This window comes from Acinonyx jubatus, chromosome A1, assembly GCF_027475565.1.
Source record: "Acinonyx jubatus isolate Ajub_Pintada_27869175 chromosome A1, VMU_Ajub_asm_v1.0, whole genome shotgun sequence".
NCBI lineage: Eukaryota > Metazoa > Chordata > Mammalia > Carnivora > Felidae > Acinonyx > Acinonyx jubatus.
This window is the reverse complement of record NC_069380.1, coordinates 84,159,455-84,181,700: the sequence shown is the minus strand read 5'-3', so window position 1 is coordinate 84,181,700 and position 22,246 is coordinate 84,159,455. Positions and strand designations below refer to the sequence as shown.

General features: G+C 42.9%; 1 protein-coding gene across 1 annotated transcript; it reads right to left on the bottom strand.

Moving 5' to 3' along the window:
- Positions 1–5,191: 5,191 nt before the first annotated feature.
- LOC106974587 (Golgi-associated RAB2 interactor protein 6-like) lies at positions 5,192–8,966 on the bottom strand. The gene is made up of 4 exons (XM_053217924.1): positions 8,811–8,966; positions 6,493–6,695; positions 5,470–5,704; positions 5,192–5,245 (listed from the first exon to the last, which is right to left on the bottom strand). Exons 1-4 carry the CDS (start codon positions 8,964–8,966, stop codon positions 5,192–5,194), a joined length of 648 nt encoding a protein of 215 aa, XP_053073899.1.
- Between the last annotated feature and the right edge of the window lie 13,280 nt (positions 8,967–22,246).

Here is a 22,246-nt window from a genome sequence, read left to right as displayed (position 1 = left end):
GTCACAAAATCTTTTGAGGTCATTACTATGCTGTGGAACATGTAAATTTAAAAAGACAATAGTGTTTTATGGTGAAAAGGCAAGTCTTAATTATGCAATGCACAAAGGAAGCTATCTGGAAATAGCTTGCTCTCATGACCCTTATGATGGACTTACATGGTTACCGCCTCCATGGTCACAGATGGCAAGCCCTCACCACACCCTGCTGACTGCCTGACTGCCTCCATGCTCTTCCCCTCCACACTGTCCCTACTTCACCAATATTACTATTTCTTAGTAAAGAGCTTATCTCACTGAAGCTCTTGCTGTCAGGAACTGGTTTCTGCTGTCTGTACATTAGGAAGAGCTCTGAAGCTCTGAAGAAACAACTATTGGGAGGGCTCTGAAGAACTGAAAAGTGAGTCAGGATGAGAAACAGTGAAGGTAACCCCACTGACAATGAGGAAAGGAAGTTATTTTTATTGTGACCCTCACTTAATTCACTCATGGATTCTACCATTGAACATTATCATTCCTTGTGTTAACAAAAAGCCCACAATCAGGGTACCTGGGTGGCTCAGTCAGTTAAGCAACTGACTCTTGGTTTGGCTAAAGGTCATCATCTCGCCGTGAGTTTGAGCCCCACATTGGGTTCTGTGCTGACAGTGCAGAGCCTCCTTAGGATTCTTTCTCTCTCTCTCTCTGCCCCTCCTGCATTTTCTTTCTCTGTCTCTCTCAAAATAAGTAAATAAACTTAAAAGAAATAAAATATTAAGAATTAAAAATTTAAAAAAAAAGCCCACAATCAAATACGAACTTGTGCACATGGTATTTGAAGCCTGTGGCAATCTGGACCCACTCATTTTAAACATCTCGTTGGCAACTGCTCCTTCACTGAACTTGAGCCACACTTGACCAGTGAGTGTCTCCTGAACATGTTTCCTCTTTCCCTTTAGCATGTGGTACTGGGGAAGCATTGTTCCAATTCTGACTCATGCTTCAGTTTTATACCCTCAATACAGCTTATCTCCCTACAGAGGCTGTGAACCCCTTACAGGCTTTACTCACTAGGCTGCACACCTCACCCTATCTTGTTCAGAGCAAAGACTCTGACACACAACACGCACAAAGCCAGTGTTGTACCTAAAGAATAATGATCTGGTCCTATTAAACTGGAACACTTTGATATACCAAGACCAAGTCAGATCTGTCCAGATTAGTTCACTAACAGTGCATTTGCTCATCCCCTTGACTCTTCCCGCCTCTATGAGCAGCACTACCATCCACTCATCATGTGGAAAACCTGTGTGTCATTTCACATCCTCGTTCAGCCCTCACTCCCTTGCCTAATCATTCATATGTTCTATAGGGTCCATGACCACAACTGCTCCAGGTGCCTGCTGTTTGGGCCTTTTACCATCTCTCCCTGCATGGCCACAGTCCTAATGGCTTCTCAGATTCCATCTTTCCTGAGCTCATGTATGCAGGGACCATTGAAAGTACAGGTGTGGTCAAATCACTTCTGTGCCCCACATGTCTCTGTAGATCCAGCACTCCAACTGCCTGGGCACATTTTCCCCCATGTATCCCCTGCTGCTCCAAGGACACTGAGCTGTGAGCTTCCTAAACTCACCCAGCTGGCTCCACACTTTGAGACTGTGTAAGCTCTAGATACATAGATAGGTGTAAATATCTATATGTGGATGCACTCCCCACTCTGCCTTGCTTTTTTATATATACCAGCTATTGTCACAGGGCAAGGCATGTAGGAGGCATTTCAGTGCTTCAAGAAATGAATAAATTGACCCACTTCAGAAAAATTATGTTGCTCCATCTTTGAAATGTGTGGGTGACTTGTGATGGCATGTGATATCCATGCTAGTTGATATCTCTGACTTTCATGAATGGCTAATGTGTGTTCCCTCGAGACCAGGAAGAGATGCACAAGAGTTGCAGGAATAAAGACCCAACCTCTGATGATGGTCCCCTACCTGACATGGTTTTAGACCAGCTACTCCTCAGTTTCTGAGATAACCTGAAAGACAAAACAGAACAAATCTAGTCAAAACAAGTACAACGTAGTGACAAGATCTTGATACATAAACACCATTTTTCAATAGTAAAGAGCCAGAGCAAGAGGCGCCTACGTAACTCAGTCAGCTAAGCATCTGACTTCAGCTCAGGTTGTGATCTCGCAGTTCAGTGAGTTTGAGCCCCACGTCGGGCTCTGTGCTCACAGCTTGGAGCCTGGAGCCTGCTTCGGATTCTGTGTCTCCCTCTCTCTCTCTGCCCCTCCCCTGCTCGTACTCTGTCTCTCTCAAAAATGAATACGCATTAAAAAAAGAAAAAGGGGCGAGACTCCTTGGAGAAGCAGTTGATTGCAAGGATGTTGTAGGAAAATATGAGCTGGGATATCTGGAAGTGCCAGAAAGTTCTAAAAAGAAAAGGTGGGGCTTGTTAAAGAAACAGGATACAACGTGAAGGAGTTTTTATTGGTCTTAGAGTAGTAAAAAAATAAAATAATTATAATCCATAGAATATACAGACACATCATAAATAAACAGTTGAATAGAAACAAAAAAGGGATCCTAACAGTGGATCCCAATTAATGCAAGCAGAAAATGGGGCACCTGGGTGGCTCAGTCAGTTAAGCACCCGACTCTTGGTTTTGGTTCAGGTCATGATCTCATGGTTCATAAGTTTGAGCCTCGTGTTGAGTTCTGCACTGATGGTGTAGAGCCTGCTTGGGATTCTCTCTCTCTCTCTGTCCCTGCCCCACTTGCACCCATTTGCTCTCTCTGAAAAATAAACAAACACAGAAGAAAGAAGAAAGAAGAAAGAAGAAAGAAGAAAGAAGAAAGAAGAAGGAAGAAAGAAGAAGGAAGAAAGAAGAAGAAGAAGAAGAAGAAGAAGAAGAAGAAGAAGAAGAAGAAGAAAGAAGATGGAAGAAGATGTGTCACGACCGGCATGACAAACACCGAGGTCAGGGTCCTGAGGGTAGGGGAATGCAAGAAAAAAGAGAGAGAAGAAAGTTTGGGAACAGGAGGGTCAGTGACGGCTTTATTGTTGCTGTACACAATCTTTTATATCCAGACTCTTATGGGTCAGGCCATTCTAAGAATAAACAGGTTTCACATAATCGCTGCCAACCAAAACATTTAGTTCTGTGTTCCTGGTGAATTTTCTAAACGGGTCATAACAAGACCTTGTTGATAAGCTTGCTAGCAAAACACAATTCCCATGTTTGTTTCTATCTGACTCGGGATAGAAAAAGGGAGGTAGCATTACTGCCAACACCTGCAGACCACAGGCTTCAGGAATTAACTTTCTCAGCCTTGACAAGGCTTTTGTATGCCCTTGAAAGTGGGGTAATGGGAGGGGGAACCACCGGGTTGGCTAAGTCAACAGGGAATGTTGCTCGACCCGGTCTCAGCCTGGCACCGGGTCCGGCCCCCCACAAAGATGAAAGAAGACAAAGAAGGAGAAGAAGGAGAAGGAGGAGGAGGAGGAGGAGGAGCAGAAGAAAGAAGATGGAAGAAGATGAAAGAAGACAAAGAAGGAGAAGAAGGAGGAGGAGGAGAAGAAGAAAGAAGATGGAAGAAGATGAAAGAACACAAAGAAGGAGAAGTAGGAGGAGGAGGAGAAGATGAAGAAAAAGAAGAAGAAGAAGAAAAGCAGTGGAGGAGGAGGAGGAGGAAGGAGGAGGAGGAAGGAGAAGGAAGAAGACGAGGGAAGGAGGAGAGGGAGAGGGAGATGGAGAGGGAAAGGGAGAAGAAGAAGAAGAAGAAGAAGGAGGAGGAGGAGGAGGAGGAGGAGGAGGGGAATTTTAGTTTTCTTCCTTAGGAGCTATCTACTCACTGCACAGTGGAGGTGACCTCCATGCATGTCCCCTCACTCTCAGAGCTCACAGTTCAGAGAGGGGCATAGCCAGTCCACACCAAACTCACAATATGTTTTCTGATTGTGGTGCTCATTTCCTGTGCTATCCGTGACTTTAGCATTTGGGATTCTCTGCAGTGAGAAAAGGAGGGTCCAGTTCCTTCTCCTGTACCATGAGCTGCTTAGGCTATCCTTTCCCTCACCCTGATTCACCTTGCACACCTGAGCCCTAGGCATCTGAAAATGAGTGAATGAGGTAAAGCCAACGGAAAGCAAGAAGGGAGGGATATATGGGCACCCATCAGGACCCATTCAGGGTGGAGCTGAGCCTGGAATATTCAGGGAAGGGGGAGCCATGTCCTTGGCCCTGCAGGGTGCTCTGCTCCTCTGTTTTCGCTCCCCAAGTAGTTCTATGTGACGATAGGGAAGACCTGTCCTCCCCAACCCTACTGAGATGGTCAGGCCTTTGGGTGGGAGCTTGTTCCTTTTCCTTTCTCTGCCCTGAGGCTTCCGCCTGGAGCTGGGAGACTCTGCTCACATCACCTTCCCTCTGAAGGGCTGACATGAAGGCTTCCATTTTCGGGCCTTCAGTGGTCTCTGTAACAGATCTGCTGATGGTATGCCCTCCTGAAACCACACTGCTGCCCCTGAGAGTTACCAGTGCCCCTGGAGCTGCCAAGCAGCCAGGCCCTGTGGGTGCTGGGATCAGAAAAGACCGTGTATTCCTCAGCACACAGCGTGTGTGGGAACCATGCTGCTGGACTCCTTCCCCACCAGTGTAAGCAACAGACGTGGCTGCAGACACATCAGCAACCATGGGAAGGCTCTGGATGCTGAGCCAATCTTGGTCCCCTTCTCTGTGGAGCTCCATGGCCTGTGCCGAGTGGAGAAAACAGGGAAGCAGAGAAGAGCGTAAGTGAGACTGGAAGACTGTCACTTGCCTTCCTGAAGCAAACCACTCAAGATTATAATTAGGAGAGACTTTGAGGTCATCAAGTCCAGCAGATGCAGTAATCCCTGCTCTTGCACCCCCACAGCACTCACCCCACTTTTTGCGCATAGTTCCACTGCCAGAAAAGAACCACTACCATTCACCAGCGACCATCCTCACACTTTTATCTCATACACATCTTAGCATTTCTGCAAAACAGATTCCTAAAAGTGAGGCTGCTGGTCAAGAGCTATGCCATTTTACAGTCTTATGCTTAAGAACAAAATGTGCACATATACACAGGGCATGCTGCCAGGCCACAGATGTATACAGAAATCAAGGAAAGACTTTCTACTATTTGAAAGTATCCCACAGCAGATCAGATTGCCTGGGCTGTCATGGTCATCGTTCCAGAATGCACTGGACAGCGGGGATGCTGTTGAGGGCATTACAACACTGGGTAGGAGATTAGAGGAGGTGACATCTAAGGGACCACAGATATTCAGAAGCATTTGGAACCTTTCCAAGGTAGGAAGGTCTATACACGGTGCCTTATTTGGCCTGAATCCTTCCAAATGAAATGCCTTCTCCCGCTAAGCCTCAGAGAGAAGCCTGGAGGAGACTTAGCAGCTCTTCCAAATCACCCTGGCCCTCCTCCAAGAGTCTCTGCAGAGACTTACTGCTGGTTTCTTCTTGTTCTCCCCCTCCAGCACAGGAATGGAGATGATGTTACCCGCCGGCTGGGCCAGGGTCCCACTGTAAGCCTCTACTGGTGGTCTCCGCAGGTACACTAAGTCTTCCCAGCATGCAAACAGATCTTCCTTTGCATCTGGGGGATGCACAATTGTAGGTAAAAAGAGCGTCCAGTGACAAGCTTCAAGTGGAACTTTTTTTTTTTTAATTGTAGATGGATATCTTCACAAACTTCAAAGGAAGCAGCCTGTTGGGGAGCAAAGTGGGGGATTAGGTTGGGGTAGATGGGAAGGAGGAGTAAGGGGATCTCTAGGGCTAGTCAGAATTTAATCCACTCTTGAAGCATTCCATGAGTCCTGTCCACTTGATCTCAGCCCTCACATCCACCTCCTTAGCACTGACAGGTGCAGTCTGAATTCAGGGTACATCATTTAACTCATCGCACTCCTGACTAAAGCTTGATGGCTCCTGGGGCATCAAGGTGGTTCAGTTGGTTAAACATCAGACTTCGGCTCAGGTGATGATCTCATGGTTCATGAGTTAGAGCCCCATGTTGGACTCTGTGCTGACAGCTCAGAGCCTGGAACCTGCTTCAGATTCTGTGTCTCCCTCTCTCTCTGCCCCTCCCCCATTTGCTCACACACACTCTCTATCTCTCAAAAATATATAAATGTTAAAAAAAATTTAAAAAAAACCTTGATGTCTCCTGACCACCTCCCAAGACTGTAGGAATTAACCCCTCACTGACTCTGCCATGCAAGGCCTCCTACTATTTGTTCCCAGCTTTTCTTCCAGTCTTATTCCCATAACCCTTCCTACCTAATCAACAACCACTTTCCCAACAAAGCCTTGTGGATCCTATAGCTGTGTCTGATTTCTCCTCCTCTGAATCCACCCCACCGCTACTGGTCTGGCCACGGAGGGCTCTGTGTTATGGGGAACCATGTGCTTGATGGTCATGTTCCTCCTGGATACATCTTACAGGGAGGCACTAAAATTCCTGGACTCACCTGGTCAGCTCCAAGCTCTTTGTGGACTTGAAGCCCTTTCCATGGGTATCTTGGTCATTTCTGGCACTGACTGCATAGCTCACAGCTGGCTGTGCCAGCAACACGATATCAGGTATTGTTAGGTTTTGGCTAGTGTATGCAATGCCCACTGTCACCATTTGCACGCTGTTGTGCACATCAATCACTTCTCCTCTTTTGTTGATCTGTTGTTGGAAGAAACAGGAAAAGGGCCTTATCTTACATTCTCTTGCATCTGCACTCCTCTGCTCTGCTCCTAAATAAAGTGGCCACCGCAGTTATTGGCCTGTGGCAAGAACTCAAAGGGATGATAGCGTTCCCTCACAGGTAGTTCAAGCCCTGTATCAACAGAACTGATTCACATCTCCCTCTGCAATCTGACCTGTCATAGCAGCCAAACCCCCCTTCCTCAAGGTGCATGTGTTATTTTCCTTCCTAGAAGTGCATGTGATCACTAGTAAAATAACAAAAACATGCACAGCCTAAGACCCAGCAATTCAACTTCTGAAAATGTATTCTACATTTACTTGCACACACACAAAGTTGTTCATCACCATAATTTCAACAATAAGACACTGGACATAACTCGAGCATTTCTCAGTAAGTGTCTAAGTAAACAAATTTAGAATTTCCCCCCCCAAAATATCGTAAGATCAAGTGTAGAGTTTGTGCAAAATGAACGTTTTATTAATTTTTATTTTTAAAAAGCTTTTTCACCTCAAAAATTCTAATGCAAAAAAACAATGAAATGCAAAGGGATCATTCTGGACTAAAGGATTAAAGAGGTGTGACAATCAAGTGTAATCCATGATTCTGGATTAGGAAATACAGCTATTATTCAGACAAATGAGAAAATGTAACACACATTCTATCAATATCAAATTTCAACAAATTGCATCATGGTTGCACAAGCAAAGTCCAAGTTCTGAGAAGATGCATGAAGAATTTAAGGATAAAGGGGCATAATGCAACTGCTTATGCCAAACTGTCAAATAGTTGAGCAAGATTAATCATTTGTGTCTGTGTCTGCATGTGTTTACTGATCCTTAATCCTGCCTGTACATTTCAATCAACTGGAAGCTCAGAAGCGTCTGCTGCCCAGAGAGCCTGAATCATTCCACAGGAATCTTGGGAGTGGGTCCTGGGTACAGTGTTTCCTACCCTTTGCGGGTAATTCCAAGGACTTGTCGAGGTTGAGAATCAATGATAAATCATGCAGCTCCCTGGCTGGTCCTCATGTGTTTCCTTTCCCCTCCTCTCTCACACTCACAAGGTGTGTAGTTGCTCACACCCAACATCTGGTTTGTTCTGCCATGACCCACACCTTCATCCAGAAACCAGTACAGACTAGAAATTCCTTGAGCTGAAATCCAGAAAACCTGGGCCTCAGCCACCTGATGGTCTGAGAAACTCACTTTACTCTCTGGAACTCAGTTTGCTCCTGAGCAAAATGGGGATGTCTGTTGTGCCTGCATAGGAACGTTGTTGTAAGGCTCACAGGAAATGGACACCAAATTGTTTTTTGGAGAGAATCAGAAAAATAAGAAGGACTGTGGAGCCTCAAGTTCCTACGACACACCGAACGAGAAAAAGCAAGCTGCAAATGGCACAGCCCGTGTGAAATCATGTTGAACATCCATATGTACAACATGAGAAGACTGCACTGTGCCTCCCAGAGTCATAAAACATTTAGTAAGCATATAGAAGGGGACAGAGGCATCTGGGCAGCTCAGTCAGTTAAGCTTCCACCTCTTGGTTTCACCTCAGGTCATGATCTTGCGGTTGTGAGTTTGAGCCCCACATCAGGCTCTGCACTAACAGCGTGGAGCCTGCTTGGATTCTCTCTCTCTCTCTCTCTCTCTCTCTCTCTCTCTGCCTGTCCCCTGCTCTTTCTCTCTCAAAATAAATAAGTAAACTTTAAAAAATAAGTAAATATATAGGAAAGGACAAAACCTGCATGAGAATAATGACCAAATTTGAGATAGTGGTAACTGGGGAGAAATGGAAATGCAACAAGGGAAGTGTGTCCAGAAGAGTAAACCATATTCATGTTTGGTTTTTGTTTTCCTCTAAACAATAATACCTCTGATGCAAGTATGGGAGGGATCAGCCACCTGTTAAAACTGGGTGTGTACATAAGTAAGTGAAAAAAACAAAACAGAACAACTGTATGTCTCCTCTACCTGCTGGAGATGTCACTGAAGACTCTCTGTGCACTCAGCATGTAGCAGGTCTTCAATAAATTGCTGTGGACAGAAAAGAATGAAAGGGAGGGAGGAGGAAGGGGTGGGGCACCTCACCTGTATAAAGTCACTCTCAAATATGAGCAAGTGCTTCAGCAGGGCGTACTCCCCCTTGCACAGCAGCCCCTGCAGCTTCCCCACAGACTTGTTGAACATGTGCAACATCTGGAAGCTTCGGGAGCCATCACACAGCAACTTCAGGTCGCTGTCCATGGCTGCCTGTCACTAACACACCAAGAAGGGGAGGCAGGTTACTTCTTGCCCTTAAACTTAGACAGTTTCCTGCAGCCAGCCTCCCCACACAAGGAGCTCATGAGCACACACATCCTGTAGCGTTGTGATTCAGACAGAGGAGTCCTTTGGGCAGATTCGGCCCCCAGCCCTATACAGTCTGTCAGCATGTGGTGCCTGTGTAAGAGCCAGAGGAAGGCATCCCCAGCACCAGGACGTCCACACAGCCCAGAGCACAGGCCAGACTGCAGACCCCTCCCCTCACCCCTCAGCCAGCTGCCTTTGTGCAGTGAATGACTTGCACGACCTTGTGTAGTGAATGACACACAACTGTGCACACAGTCCCTGCTGGCTCCTGACTCTCTCACAGACTTCAGGCCTAAAACAGCTCACTACTTTCACTGTGGACTCACTACGCCCAAGAAAAGTGTCCATCACTTCTATCTGAGCAAAGACAACCACTTTATCTGAGTTTTTCACCTACTCCACCCTTCGGAAGGCTTTTCCATGTAGACCTATGTCCCCTTCCTCCTTGCTCTGGATCAGGATCAACCTAACCCTGACCACAGTCTGGATCCTCCCCTGTCCTGCTCAGGGTTCCCCTGTGTCAGGTTCTCCCCCACACTCCTCTGCCCTCACCTCCTCGGGGATTCCCGCCCCATCCAGGGCAGACTCCTCCATCCAATTATGATGAGGCTGTCCCCGCACTTCCTAAGGTCCAGGTCAGGTTCCTCCTCAGGGCTCTAACCCTGGTCTAGGTCATGGTCCCACTCTGTTGTACCAATCTCACTATGCTGCGCAGGATGCCCCCTCTCCGGAGACCCCACAGCCCCTTTCCTCGGAACCCCCCGTGTAGAGAGATGTGGACTGACCTCAGGGCCTTCGCGTGGGCACCGCCAGTCCAGGACCACACCGACGTCTGAGAACTGAGGTGGAGCGGCCACCGGGAGCCGTGTCCTCTGCGTCCCCACCCTCCTCCTGAACAAAAGCCCACCTGCATGCCCCCTGGAACTTCCGCCTCCCCACCCCCTAGGCTGCCTTTACAATTTTCCTGTCCATTGTGACCTGTAGCTATCATGCAACACTGTGTCCTCATCCCAGTAGCCACCTCCTCAGAAAGGGACATCAATCTGCCGCAAACCCGGCCAAGCCATGAGGGAGATGACAGAGCCATGCTGAAGGGGATGGAGAGGACGCATGCGCAGACACCACCTGTGCAAGGCCTGCACGCTTACTTCTGTGGGCACTAGACTGCTGCGCATGCGCAAATACGGCCCACACTGCTCCTCTGAGGTCCGGCCAGCAGGTGCGCAAGCGCAGTCACTGTCTACCCACAGCCTGGGAGCCTCTGAGATCCATGGTCAGGAGCGGATGTGCACACAGACTCCACAGCTGTAGGTTCTGTGGGGTGAGACTGAGCACAAACAAGCAAGCGACCCTCCGGGCTTTACCAAAACGGAGGGAACAAATATGGTGCCCGAAAGGTGCTCCTGTCTCTGTCTGTTTCCTGCTACTTTCTGTCTCATCTCATTGTGCACCAAAACTGCAGTAGGTGACTGATGTCAGCCTTCTCGGACCATCTCAGGTAAGGTAAGGAGACACCAAAACCTGGGAGAACCAGAAAACCAGTTAGGTGAAGGCGTGCAAGCAGTGTTTTCCGACAATAAGGTGTGATAGGAACATAGTGTGTTACGATGACCTAAAGGTCTTTCTAGTGTCTATATGAAAATTAAAAAAGAAAAAAAAAAGGAAACCTTAGTTTTTACAAGCTAAACAAGTTATTCCTTGTGAAGAGCAATTTTTTGGAGAACTGCTTGAGGGCACCCATCTGGGATTTGCGATGCCCGGTAGCTAACAAGTCTTAGCGGTTCTTCCCAGCATTCTGTAAGTGTGCTCTGTGGCTCTGGTCCTCAGGAAAACAAGGAAAACAGAATTTACTAACCTGCTTTAAGGTCGGCTTTGTTTATTCACGCATACAGTCTGGTGTAGAGGACAGCAGCCTCCCGGTGGAGCCCTACTGCAAACACTCTATGCAGAAAAGTAGTGACTCCCCGCGGTATGTGCACAGTGAATCCCAGAAGCGTGGCTCTCCCTGTCACCCAGCAATGACAAATATAAAGATGGAACCTAACGGAGGCTCTGGCTACAGCTGTCAAACTGCCCAAGCCACGTAACCACTCTTCAGACTCTTTGGGGCTCTTTGGGGTTGGTGAGGAGAGTTGTCCCGACTGTGCTGTCCCCTAGCCCCCACTGGATCATCCTCACAGACGCACCTAGCAGAAGTGCACGATAGGGCAGGATGAGATCTTAAGATCTGGGCCCCAGTGTCCCCATTTCACTTTCGGCTCCCTTGATCTTCTCTATTCTTCATTCTCTTTTTTATTCATCTTGTTTTCAATACTTCATTTTTACCTTTTTGCTGCTTGTGCATTAGTTTTCCAAAACTTACTACTCGTTACAAGTTTGTATCCTTTAGCATGTCCCTACCCTACTGCTGCCCTGCCCCTGTTAACCACTATTCTACTCTCAGTTTTTACAAGTGCGGCTTTTTTAGATTTCATATATAAGTGATGCCATGCATTGTGTTTGTCTTACTCTGTCTGACTTATCTCACTTAGCAAAATGCCCTAGAGTTACATCAGTGATGCCCCAAATGCCTTCCTTTTCATGCCCAAATAATATCCCATTGTACATAAACACCACATATTCTTTATCCATTCATTCATTGACAAAACATTAACATCTTAACTCCTGTGAATAATGCCTCACTGAATGTAAGAGTGCAGAATTTTCTTTGAGATACTGACTCTATCTTCTTTGGTTATATTCCCAGAAGTAGGATTATTAGATCATATGGTAGTTCCTTTCCTTTTTCTTTTTCTTTTTTCTTTTTTAAATTGTTTTAGGAACTTCCAAACTGATTTCCATACTAAGTGAACCAATTTACATTTTACCAATAGCACACAAGGGTTCCATTTTCTCCACATTCTCCTCACCACTGACCACGTCTTGTCTACTTCATGGTAGTCATTCCAACAGGTATGAGGTGATGTCTCATTGTGGTTTTGATTTGCATTTCCCTGATAATTAGTGATGTTGAGTATCTTTTCAAGTACCTGTTGACTATCTGGATATCTCCTTTGGAAAAAGTTCTGTTCAGTTCCTGTATCAGTTCCTGTTCAGTTTTTGATCAGATTGTTTGTTGTTGTCCAGTTGGATGATTATTTATATGTCTCAACTCCTTATCTGACATATGGATTGCAAACATTTTCTCCCATTCCATAGGTTATGTGTTTATTTTGTTGTTTCTTTTGCTGTGCAAATGCTTTTTAGTTTGTTGTAGCCTCACTTGTTGATTTTTACATTTGTTGCTTGTATTTTTGTGTGTCATATCCAAAAAAAATCAGTGTCAAGATCAGTGTCAAGAAGCTTCTTTCATGTTTTTTTAGTTTTTTTTTTTTTTTTTTTTGTAGAAGTTTTAAGGTTTCAGGTCTTATGTTAATCTTTAATCCATGTCACATGAATTTTTGTGAGTGATATAAGGTAGAAATACAAATTCATTTTTCTTTATATATGGCTATCTAGTTTTCCCAACAGCATTTGTTGAAGACAACATTTCTCCATTTAGTTTTCTTGGTTCTTGGCATGTCCTCTTGGTGAGGATGTGTGGCTATAAATTCTTTCTTGTCCATGGGTATCTGTACAAGTCAGCAGACTCTAGTTTTTTCCCAACTTCACCTGAGAGGGTGTGGGGCAGGTTTGCTGAATCCAGCTCTTTACAATGCCCATACTTACATCTGTCTGCCTACATCTGTAAGCAGATGTTCATGTGGGTGACTCCCTTGGAGTTTGGTGTTGGGTCCAGCCACTTCCACAGAGTCACTTTTGATCATGTATGAATGTCTTATTTATTGTAAATAAAGAGGAAGTTGCAAAGGAGGGACACCTCATGCCACCATGATGCTGACTTCCATTTAAAATAGATTTAACATTGTTTTAATGTGCTTAAACTTTTAGTCAGAATAAATAAGAAATAGAGTTAAAAACCAAAATTATAATACTGTGTTCTATGTTCTATGTTATTGGAGATCTTTATAGCTTCATATGACCTACAGTTACTGTCTATCATCTTTTCATTTCAACCAGAATACTCCCTTTAGCGTTAATTGTTGGGCACATCTATGGTAATGAAAGTCCTGGGCTCTGCATATTGAGATAAAAAGAGTATTTATACACATATGAGAGACTTCAAAAAATGATATGAAATACAATTGGATACTTGTATCTGGAGCTTAAAGTTGTGGCTTGATCTACAGTTAAATTTTTAGAAGATTGTGGGTGCCTGGGTGTCTCAGTCTGGGTGGCTGACTCTTGATTTCAGTTCAGATAATGATCTCATGGTTCATGGGATCAAACCCCACGTTGGGCTCTGCCCTGACAGTGCAGAGCCTGCTTGGGATTCTCTCTCTCTCTCTCTCTCTCTCTCTCTCTCTCAATCTCTCTCTCCCTCCCTCACTCTCCCTCCCTCTCTTCCTCCCTCCCTCCACTAATCATGACCTCTCTCTTTCTCTCTCTCTCTTCCCCAAAATAAATTAAAAATGTGGAAGATTTTAACATATAGATGGTATTTGAAAATATGGGGATAAAGAAAATTTCTCAGCAAAAGAGTATAACACAAATAAATGAGCAAGCACAGAGGGAATTCAAAATATGAATTTTAAGTTATGGGAGAGGAACAAAAAAAAAAGATGGGGGGAATAAGAAAGAACAGTCACAGAAGTAGGACATTTATAAGGTGGTTAAGCATACTCTTCTAAGGGATGAGAGAGGTCTCAAAAGGAAGAGGCATTATGTATGGAAAGTGAGGACTGAGAATTTTTCGTAAAAGTTCTCAACACAGAGTTAGTGTTTTCCTGGAAAGGGTGAGGTTTTTGGCCTGAGGAGGGTGCACACCATACAATGATGGTGGAGGGAATGGTTTTATAAAGAAAGAGAAGCATTTGTGCATGAAAGCAAAATTACCCTGAAAAAAGCATTTGTGAAGAGGTGAGAAAAGCTGGGATGTTAATGGGGTATGTGTATTTTTGTTAGATGGTAAAATTTATTGTCTGAGTAACTTTGAACACTTGTGGGAAGTGTCCATCCACTAGTGGACAAAAATCTGTATCATTGATAGTCTGAGACTAAAATGGAAGGGAACTAGGGAAACTGGACATATCAAGATTCAATAAGAAAAGCATTTACTGTAGGAGGCAAAGAGACAGGATCATTGCAATCTGATAAGCATTTAAAGAAATAGAGGCCAGACAATGTGCAAGATCTCACATGGGAACTTATCTTGATTACATTTCAGTTTTTAAGTCCAGGATAATGCCATCAGATTTTTTTACTATAGAAAGTGAGGATAGGTTTTGAAGAATATGTCAAAGGCATTTCATAGTCCTTTTGCAAATTGGAATTGACAACTGACTAAAGTCATAGGTGGATTTGGCATCAGATTTAGTATCTAGGGAGTAGGATATGATCAACTTATTATGACCTTGTCCTACCTGTTTGTCTTTGGTTTAAGATCACTAAGCCTGTAGTTTGGAATCTGACACATATGTTGAAAGGCAGGTTAGATCTGTCCAGGTAGTTGGAGATAAGGGCAAAGGAGTGACAGATATTAGAGTCTCTGATGGCAAAGAGCAAACAATGAGATACAAGTTAAAATTTAAAAATTGCTGTTGTCATAGCTTTTTGAGCTATAGGGACTGATACAATGTCATACTTAATAGTATGGCTAACCAAATTTGTAATTTCATATGGTTCCATTATAGATGACAACAAAGTGCAAAATATGGTTAGGGACAAGTGAGATTAAAAAAAATACATTACAGGAAAGAGTCAAAGACCTGATGTGTTGTCAAATTGGTGAGACCAAATGGCAGACTTAGATATAAAACAAACAAACAAACAAAAACACAGGTGTCATCTATAAGGGAGACTAGGTAGTTAAGTGAATAGTCTCAGTGAGGGATGATTTAGTTTGTACTTCCCTAATATGAAACTTAAAAGATGTTTCCAAAATAGAGTGGGAGAAAAATATTCTCAGCAGCATTAAGAACAAGGAGTGGGGCACCTGGGTGGCTCAGTCAGTTAAGCGCCTGACTCTTGATTTCAGTTCAGGTCATAATCTTACGATTTTGTGAGTTCTAACCCTGTGTCAGACTCTGCTGGCAGTGCAGAGCCTGCTTGGGATTGTCTCTCTGTCTCCCTCTCTCTGTCCTTACCCATTTATGTTGTCTCTTTCACTCTCAAAATAAATAAATAAACTTAAAAAAAAAAAGAACAAGAAGTATAGCATGTCCACACACTGGCCTTGAAATACAATGGGAGAGAGATACTAAGCAATTCAACCTAAATAAGTCCCAGGTTGATTTTTTTTTAATTTTTAATTTTTTTTATTATTTTATTTATTCTAAATGAAGTATAATTAACATACAATGTTGTATGAATTTCAAGAATACAACACGTTGATGCAACGATTCCCACATCACACAATGCTCACCACAATACGTGTAGTCATAGTCTGTCACCATACAGTGTTCATACAGTATCATTGACTACATTTCCTATGCCGTACTTTTCATCCCCCTGACCTACTTGTTTTAAGTACAATACTTCTGGATTGGAAGTTTGCACATCTTAATCCTTTTTATCTATTTTATCCATTCCTCACCCCCACCTTCCCAGTGGCAACCACCAGTTCTCTATTTTTAGCAGTCTGGCTTTTGTTTCTTGGTTTCTTTGTTCATTTATTTTGTTTGTTAGATTTCACATATAAATGAAATCATATGATATTTGCTCTCTCTCTTCTGAGTTAAGTCACTTAGTAGGATACATACTAGATCCATCCGTGTTTTTCAAATGGGAAGCTCTCATTCTTTTTTATGCCTAACTAATATTCTACTGTATGTACACACATCTGCTTTATCATTTATCTATCAGTCGACACTTGGGTTGCTTCTATATCTTGACTATTTTTTTTTATTTTATAGAGAGAGTGTGTATTAGTGAGAGGAAAAGGTGGGAGAGAGAGAGAAAGAGAGTGAGAGAGGGAGAGAGAGAGAGAGAGAGGATCTTAAGCAAGCTCCATGCTCAGTGCAGAGCCTGATGTGGGACTCAGTCCCACAACCCTGGGATCGTGACCTGGGCTGAAATCAAGAGTCAGATGCTCAACCAGCTATGCCACCCAGCACCCCTACTTCTTGAGTATTATAAATAATGCTTGTACAAACATAGGGTGACTCTGTCTTTTTGAATTAGGACTTTTCTTTGTGTAAATACAGAGCAGTGGGATTAATGGAACATATGGTATTCCTATTTTGAATTTTTTGAAGAACCTCCGTACCGAATCCACCAGTGGCTGCCCCAGTTTACATTCCCACAATAGTGCACAAGGGCTGCTTTTCCTCCACAGCCTTGCCAACTCTTATTTCTTTTCTTTTTGATTTGATTCATTCTAAAAGGTATAAGGTGATATCTCATGGTAGTCTTTTTTTAATGAAATTTATTGTCAAATTCGGTTCCGTACAACATCCAGTGCTCATCCCAGCAGGTGCCCTCCTCAATGCCTATGACCCACCATCCCCTCCCTCCCACTCCCATCACCGTCAGTTTATTCTCACTTTTTAAGAGTCTCTTATGGTTTGGCTCCCTCTTTCTCTAACTTTTTTTTTCCTTCCCCTCCCCCATGGTCTTCTGTTAAGTTTCTCAGGATCCACATAAGAGTAAAAAAAATATATATATGGTATCTGTCTTTCTCTGTATGACTTATTTCACTTAGCATAACAATATCCAGTTCCATCCACGTTGCTACAAACGGCCATATTTCATCCTTTCTCATTGCCAAGTAGTATTTTATTGTGTATATAAACCACAATTTCTTTATCCATTCATCAGTTGATGGACATTTACGCTCTTTCCATAATTTGGCTATTGTTGAAAATGCTGCTGTAAACATTGGGGTACAAGAACCCCTGTGCATCAGCACTTCTGTATCCCTTGGGTAAATTCCTAGCAGTGCTACTGTTGGGTCATAGGGTAGATCTATTTTTAATGTATGAGGAACCTCCACACTGTTTTCCAGAGTGGCTGCACCAGTTTGCATTCCCACCAACAATGCAAGAGGGTTCCCAATTCTCCACATCCTCTCCAGTATCTATAGTCTCCTGATTTGTTCACTTTAGCCACTCTGACTGGTGTGAGGTGGTATCTCAGTGTGGTTTTGATTTGTATTTCCCTGACACGGAGCGATGTTGAGCATCTTTTCATGTGCCTGTTGGTCATCCGGATGTCTTCTTTAGAGAAGTGTCTATTCATGTTTTCTGCCCATTTCTTCACTGGATTATTTGCTTTGAGTGTGGAGTTTGGTGAGTTCTTTATAGATTTTGGAACTAGCCCTTTGTCTGATATGTCATTTGCAAATATCTTTTCCCATTCCATTGGTTGCCTTTTCGTTTTATTGATAGTTTCCTTTGCAGTGCAGAAACTTTTTATCTTGATGAGGTCCCAATAGTTCATTATTGCTTTTAATTCCCTTTCCTTTGGAGATATGTCAAGTAAGCAATTGCTGCGGCTGAGGTCAGAGAGGTTTTTTTTTGTTTTGTTTTGTTTTGTTTTTTTTGTTTTTTTGTTTTTTTTGTTTTTTGGTTTTTGGTTTTTGGGTTTGTTTTGTTTTGTTTTGTTTTGTTTTGCTTTCTCCTCTAGTGTTTTGATAGTTTCCTGTCTCACATTCAGGCCCTTTATCCATTCTGAGTTTATTTTTGTGAATGGTGTAAGAAAGTGGTCTAGTTTCATTCTTCTCTATGTTGCTGTCCAGTTCTCCCAGCACCATTTGTTAAAGAGACTGTCTTTTTTTCCATTGGATATTCTTTCCTGATTTGTCAAAGGTTAGTTGGCCATACTTTTGTGGGTCCAATTCTGCAGTCTGTATTCTATTCCATTGGTCTATGTGTCTGTTTCTGTGCCAATACCATGCTCTGTTGATGATTACAGCTTTGTACTAGAGGCTCTAGTCTGGGATTGTGATGCCTCCTGCATTGGTCTTCTTCAATAGTACTTTGGCTATTCGGGGTCTTTTGATATTCCATACAAATTTTAGGATTGCTTGTTCTAGCTTTGAGAAAAATGCTGGTGCAATTTTGATTGGGATTGCATTGAATGTGTAGATAGCTTTGAGTAGTATTGACATTGTAACAATATTTATTCTTCCAATCCATGAACATGGAATGTTTTTCCATTTCTTTATATCTTCTTCAATTTCATTCATAAGCTTTCTATAGTTTTCAGCATACAGATCTTTTACATCTTTGGTTAGATTTATTCCTAGGTATTTTATAATTCTGGGTGTCATTGTGAATGGGATCAGTTTTTTAATTTGTCTCTATGCTGCTTCATTATTAGTGTATAAGAATGCAACTGATTTCTGTACATTGATTTTGTATCCTGCAACTTTGCTGAATTCATGTATCAGTTCTAGCACACTTTTGGTGGAGTCTATCTGGTTTTCCGTGTATAATATCATATCATCTGCAACCAGTGAATGCTTGATTTCATCTTTGCCAATTTTGATGCCTTTGATTTATTTTTGTTGCCTGATTCCTGATGCTAGAACTTCCAACACTATGTTAAACCACAGTGGTGAGAGTGGACATCCCTGTCAGGTACCTGATCTCAGGGGGAAAGCTCTCAGTTTTTCCCCATTGAGGATGATATTAGCTGTGGGCTTTTCGTAAATGTTTTCTATGATGTTTAAGTATGTTCCTTTTATCCCAACTTTATTGAGGGTTTTTATTAAGAAAGGATGCTGAATTTTGTCAAATGCTTTTTCTGCATCGATTGACAGGATCATATGGTTCTTTTCTTTTATTAATGTGATGTATCCTATTGATTGATTTGTGAATTTTGAACCGGCTCTGCAGCCCAGGAATGAATCCCACTTAATCATGGTGAATAATTATTTTTATACACTGTTTAATTTGATTTGCTACTATCTTATGGAGAATTTTTGCATCCATATTCATCAGGAATATTGGCCTGTAGTTCTCTTTTTTTGCTGGGTATCTGTCTGGTTTAGGAATCAAAGTAATGCTGGCTTCATAGAATGAGTCTGGAAGTTTTCCTTTCCTTTCTATTTTTTGGAACATCTTTGGAAGGCTAGGTATTATCTCTGCTTTAATTGTCTTGTAGAATTCCCCAGGAAAGCCTTCTGGTCCCATACTCTAATTTGTTGGGAGATTTTTGATAATGGATTCAATTTCTTTGCTGGTTATGGGTCTGTTCAAGTATTCTATTTCTTCCTGTTTGAGTTTTGGAAGTGTGTGGGTGCTTAGGAATTTGTCCATTTCTACCAGGTTGTCCAGTTTGTTGGCATATAGTTTTTCATAGCATTCCCTGATATTTGCTTGTATTTCTGTGGGATTTGGTTGTAATAATTCCATTTTCATTCATTATTTTATCTATTTGGTTCTTCTCCCTTTTCTTTTTGAGAAGCCTGGCTAGAGGTTCATCAGTTTTGTTAATTTTTCAGAAAACCAACTCTTGGTTTCATTGATCTGCTCTACAGTTTTTTTAGATTGTATATTGTTTATTTCTGCTCTGATCTTTGTTATTTCTCTGTGTTTGTGGTGTCTTTGCTGTTCTGCTTCTAGTTCCTTTAGGTGTGCTGTTAGATTCTGTATTTTGGATTTTTCTTGCTTCTTGAGATAGATCTGGATTGCAATGTATTTTCCTCTCAGGACTGCCTTCACTGCATCCCATAGTGATTGGATTGTTGAGTTTTCATTTTCATTTGTTTTCATATACTTTTAAATTTCTTCTCTAATTGTCTGGTTGACCCATTCATTCTTTAATAGGGTGATCTTTAGCTTCCATGATTTTGAGGTTTTCCAAACTTTTTCCTATGGTTGATTTCAAGTTTCATAGCATTGTGGTCTGAAAGAGTGCATGGTATGATCTCAATTATTCTATTCTTATGAAGGGCTGTTTTGTGACCCAGTATGTGATCTATCTTGGAGAATATTCCATGTGCAGTTGAGAGGAAAGTATATTCTGTTGCTTTGGGATGCAGAGTTCTAAATATACCTGTCAAGTCCATCTGATCCAATGTATCATTCAGGGCCCTTGTTTCTTTATTGATCTTGTGACTAGATGATCTATCTATTGTTGTAAGTGGGGTATTAAAGTCCCCTACCGTTACCACATTCTTATCACTAAGGTTGCTTATGTTTGTGATTAATTGTTTTATATATTTGGGGGCTCTTCTGGAATTTCTATGATACGGATATTGTTCAGTTTGATTGCATCACTTAGTTCTCTAATTCTCCCCTCATACTCCTGGACTTTTTTAACTCTCTTTTTCTCAGTTTCCTCTTTTTCCATAATTTCAACTTCTAATTCACCTATTCTCTCCTCTGCCTCTTCAGTCTGTGCTATGGCCGCCTCCATTTTATTTGGCACCTCATTTATAGCATATTTTAGCTCCTGATGACTATTTCTTAGTCCCTTGATCTCTGTAGCAATAAATTCTCTGATATCTTGTATGCTTTTTTCAAGCAGAGTGATTAATTTTATGATTGTTACTCCAAATTCTTGTTCCATCATATTGCTTAAATCATTTTTGATCAATTCATTAGCTGTCACTACTTCCTGTAGTTTATTTTGAGGTTCTCCTCATTCTTCTGTTTCTTCATTTTGGGTAGTCCCTGAGGTGGCTCCAAACTGCAGGGTACTTCCCCTGTGCTGTCAGGAGTAACTTGTGTTTGTGGGTGGGGCCACAGACCTGATGTCTACCCCCAGCCCACTGCTTGGGCCACAGACAGACTGGTGTGTACCTTATTTTCCCCTCTCCTACAGGCAGGACTCACTGTGGAGTGGTGTGGCCCCTGTCTGGGCTACTTGCAGACCGCAAGGCTTTTGGTGCTGCTTTGATGGGATCTGGTGTATTAGCCAGGGTGGATCCACAAGGTGCATAGAGGCAGAAGGGGCAGGTTTAGCTCCCTTTGCTGTAGGTGGTCCCCTTGGGGAGGGGCCCTGCAGCACCTTGAGGGAGGCTGACCCATCAGAGGGATGGATCCACAGAAGCCCAGCACTGGGTGTTTGTGCGGTGCAAGCAAGTTAGGTGACAGGAACTGGTTCCCTTTGGAATTTCAGCTGGGGATGGAAGAGGGAGATGGAGCTTTTCAAGGCCTTTGTTCCCCTGCCGAGCTGACCTCTGTCTTCTAGGGCTCAACAACTCTCCCTCCTGTTGTCCACTCACCCTCCCCACACTCCGAGAGCAGAGCTATTGACTTTTAGATGTTAAGTCCTACTGGCTGTCAGAACTCATGGAATCCGGCCCCTCTGTTTTTGCAAGCCAGACTTCAGGGGTTCTGCCTTGCCCAGTGGGCTGCCTCTTCACTGCTCTGGCTCCCTCCTGCCAGTCTGTGTAGCATACACCTCCTCTCTGCCTTTCCTACCCTCTTCCATGGGCTTCTTTTCTACGCTTGCCTGCGAGAGTCCATTCTGCTAGTCTTCTGGCAGTTTTCTGGGTTATTTAGGCAGATGTGGGTGGAACCTAAGCGATCAGCAGGATGAGTTGAGCCCAGTGTCCTCCTACACCACCATCTTCCTCTCACTGTAGTCTTGATATGATATCCTGGATGATTAATGATATTTATTATTTATTTACTTATTCATTTTTATTCACATGTAATTAAAATATAGTGTTGTATTAGTTACATATGTACAATATACTGATTCACCAATTCTATACATTTCTCAACGTTCATCAAGAAAATTGTAATCCTAATCCCCTTTATCTATTTCACCCAAACCCCACCAACCTCCCCTCTTGTAACCATCAGTTTGTTCTCTGTATTTAAGATTCTTTTTATTAGGAAGAGAAGATGGCAGCCAGGTAGGAGAACCCTAGGCTCATCTCCTCCCACCAACACAACTAGATAATTATCAAATCATTCCAAAGACTCCAGAAATCAACCTGAAGACTGTCAGAACAAACCATACAACTAAAGGGAATGAAGAAGACACATTGTAGGACATAGGAAGTGTGGAGATGTGTTTTAGGGGGAAAATGGATTTCCAGTGTGCAGATCAGAAGGAACCGTTGTTGTGGAGAAGGGTAAGAGGGAATAGAGTCTGCATCGGAATGCACAAGGAGAACATTTCCTCAAAGCCATTGACTGGGAAAATGAGAGGAGCTGATTTTTGTGAGGTCTGAC

Coding starts and splice junctions, on each gene's coding strand:
- LOC106974587 (XM_053217924.1), bottom strand. CDS start 8,966: ATGGACAGCGACCTGAAGTTGCTGTGTGATGGCTCCCGAAGCTTCCAG. Junction 6,696..8,810: donor TTGAGAGTGACTTTATACAG/GTGAGGTGCCCC, acceptor TTCCAACAACAG/ATCAACAAAAGAGGAGAAGT. Junction 5,705..6,492: donor AAGAGCTTGGAGCTGACCAG/GTGAGTCCAGGA, acceptor AAGTTTGTGAAG/ATATCCATCTACAATTAAAA.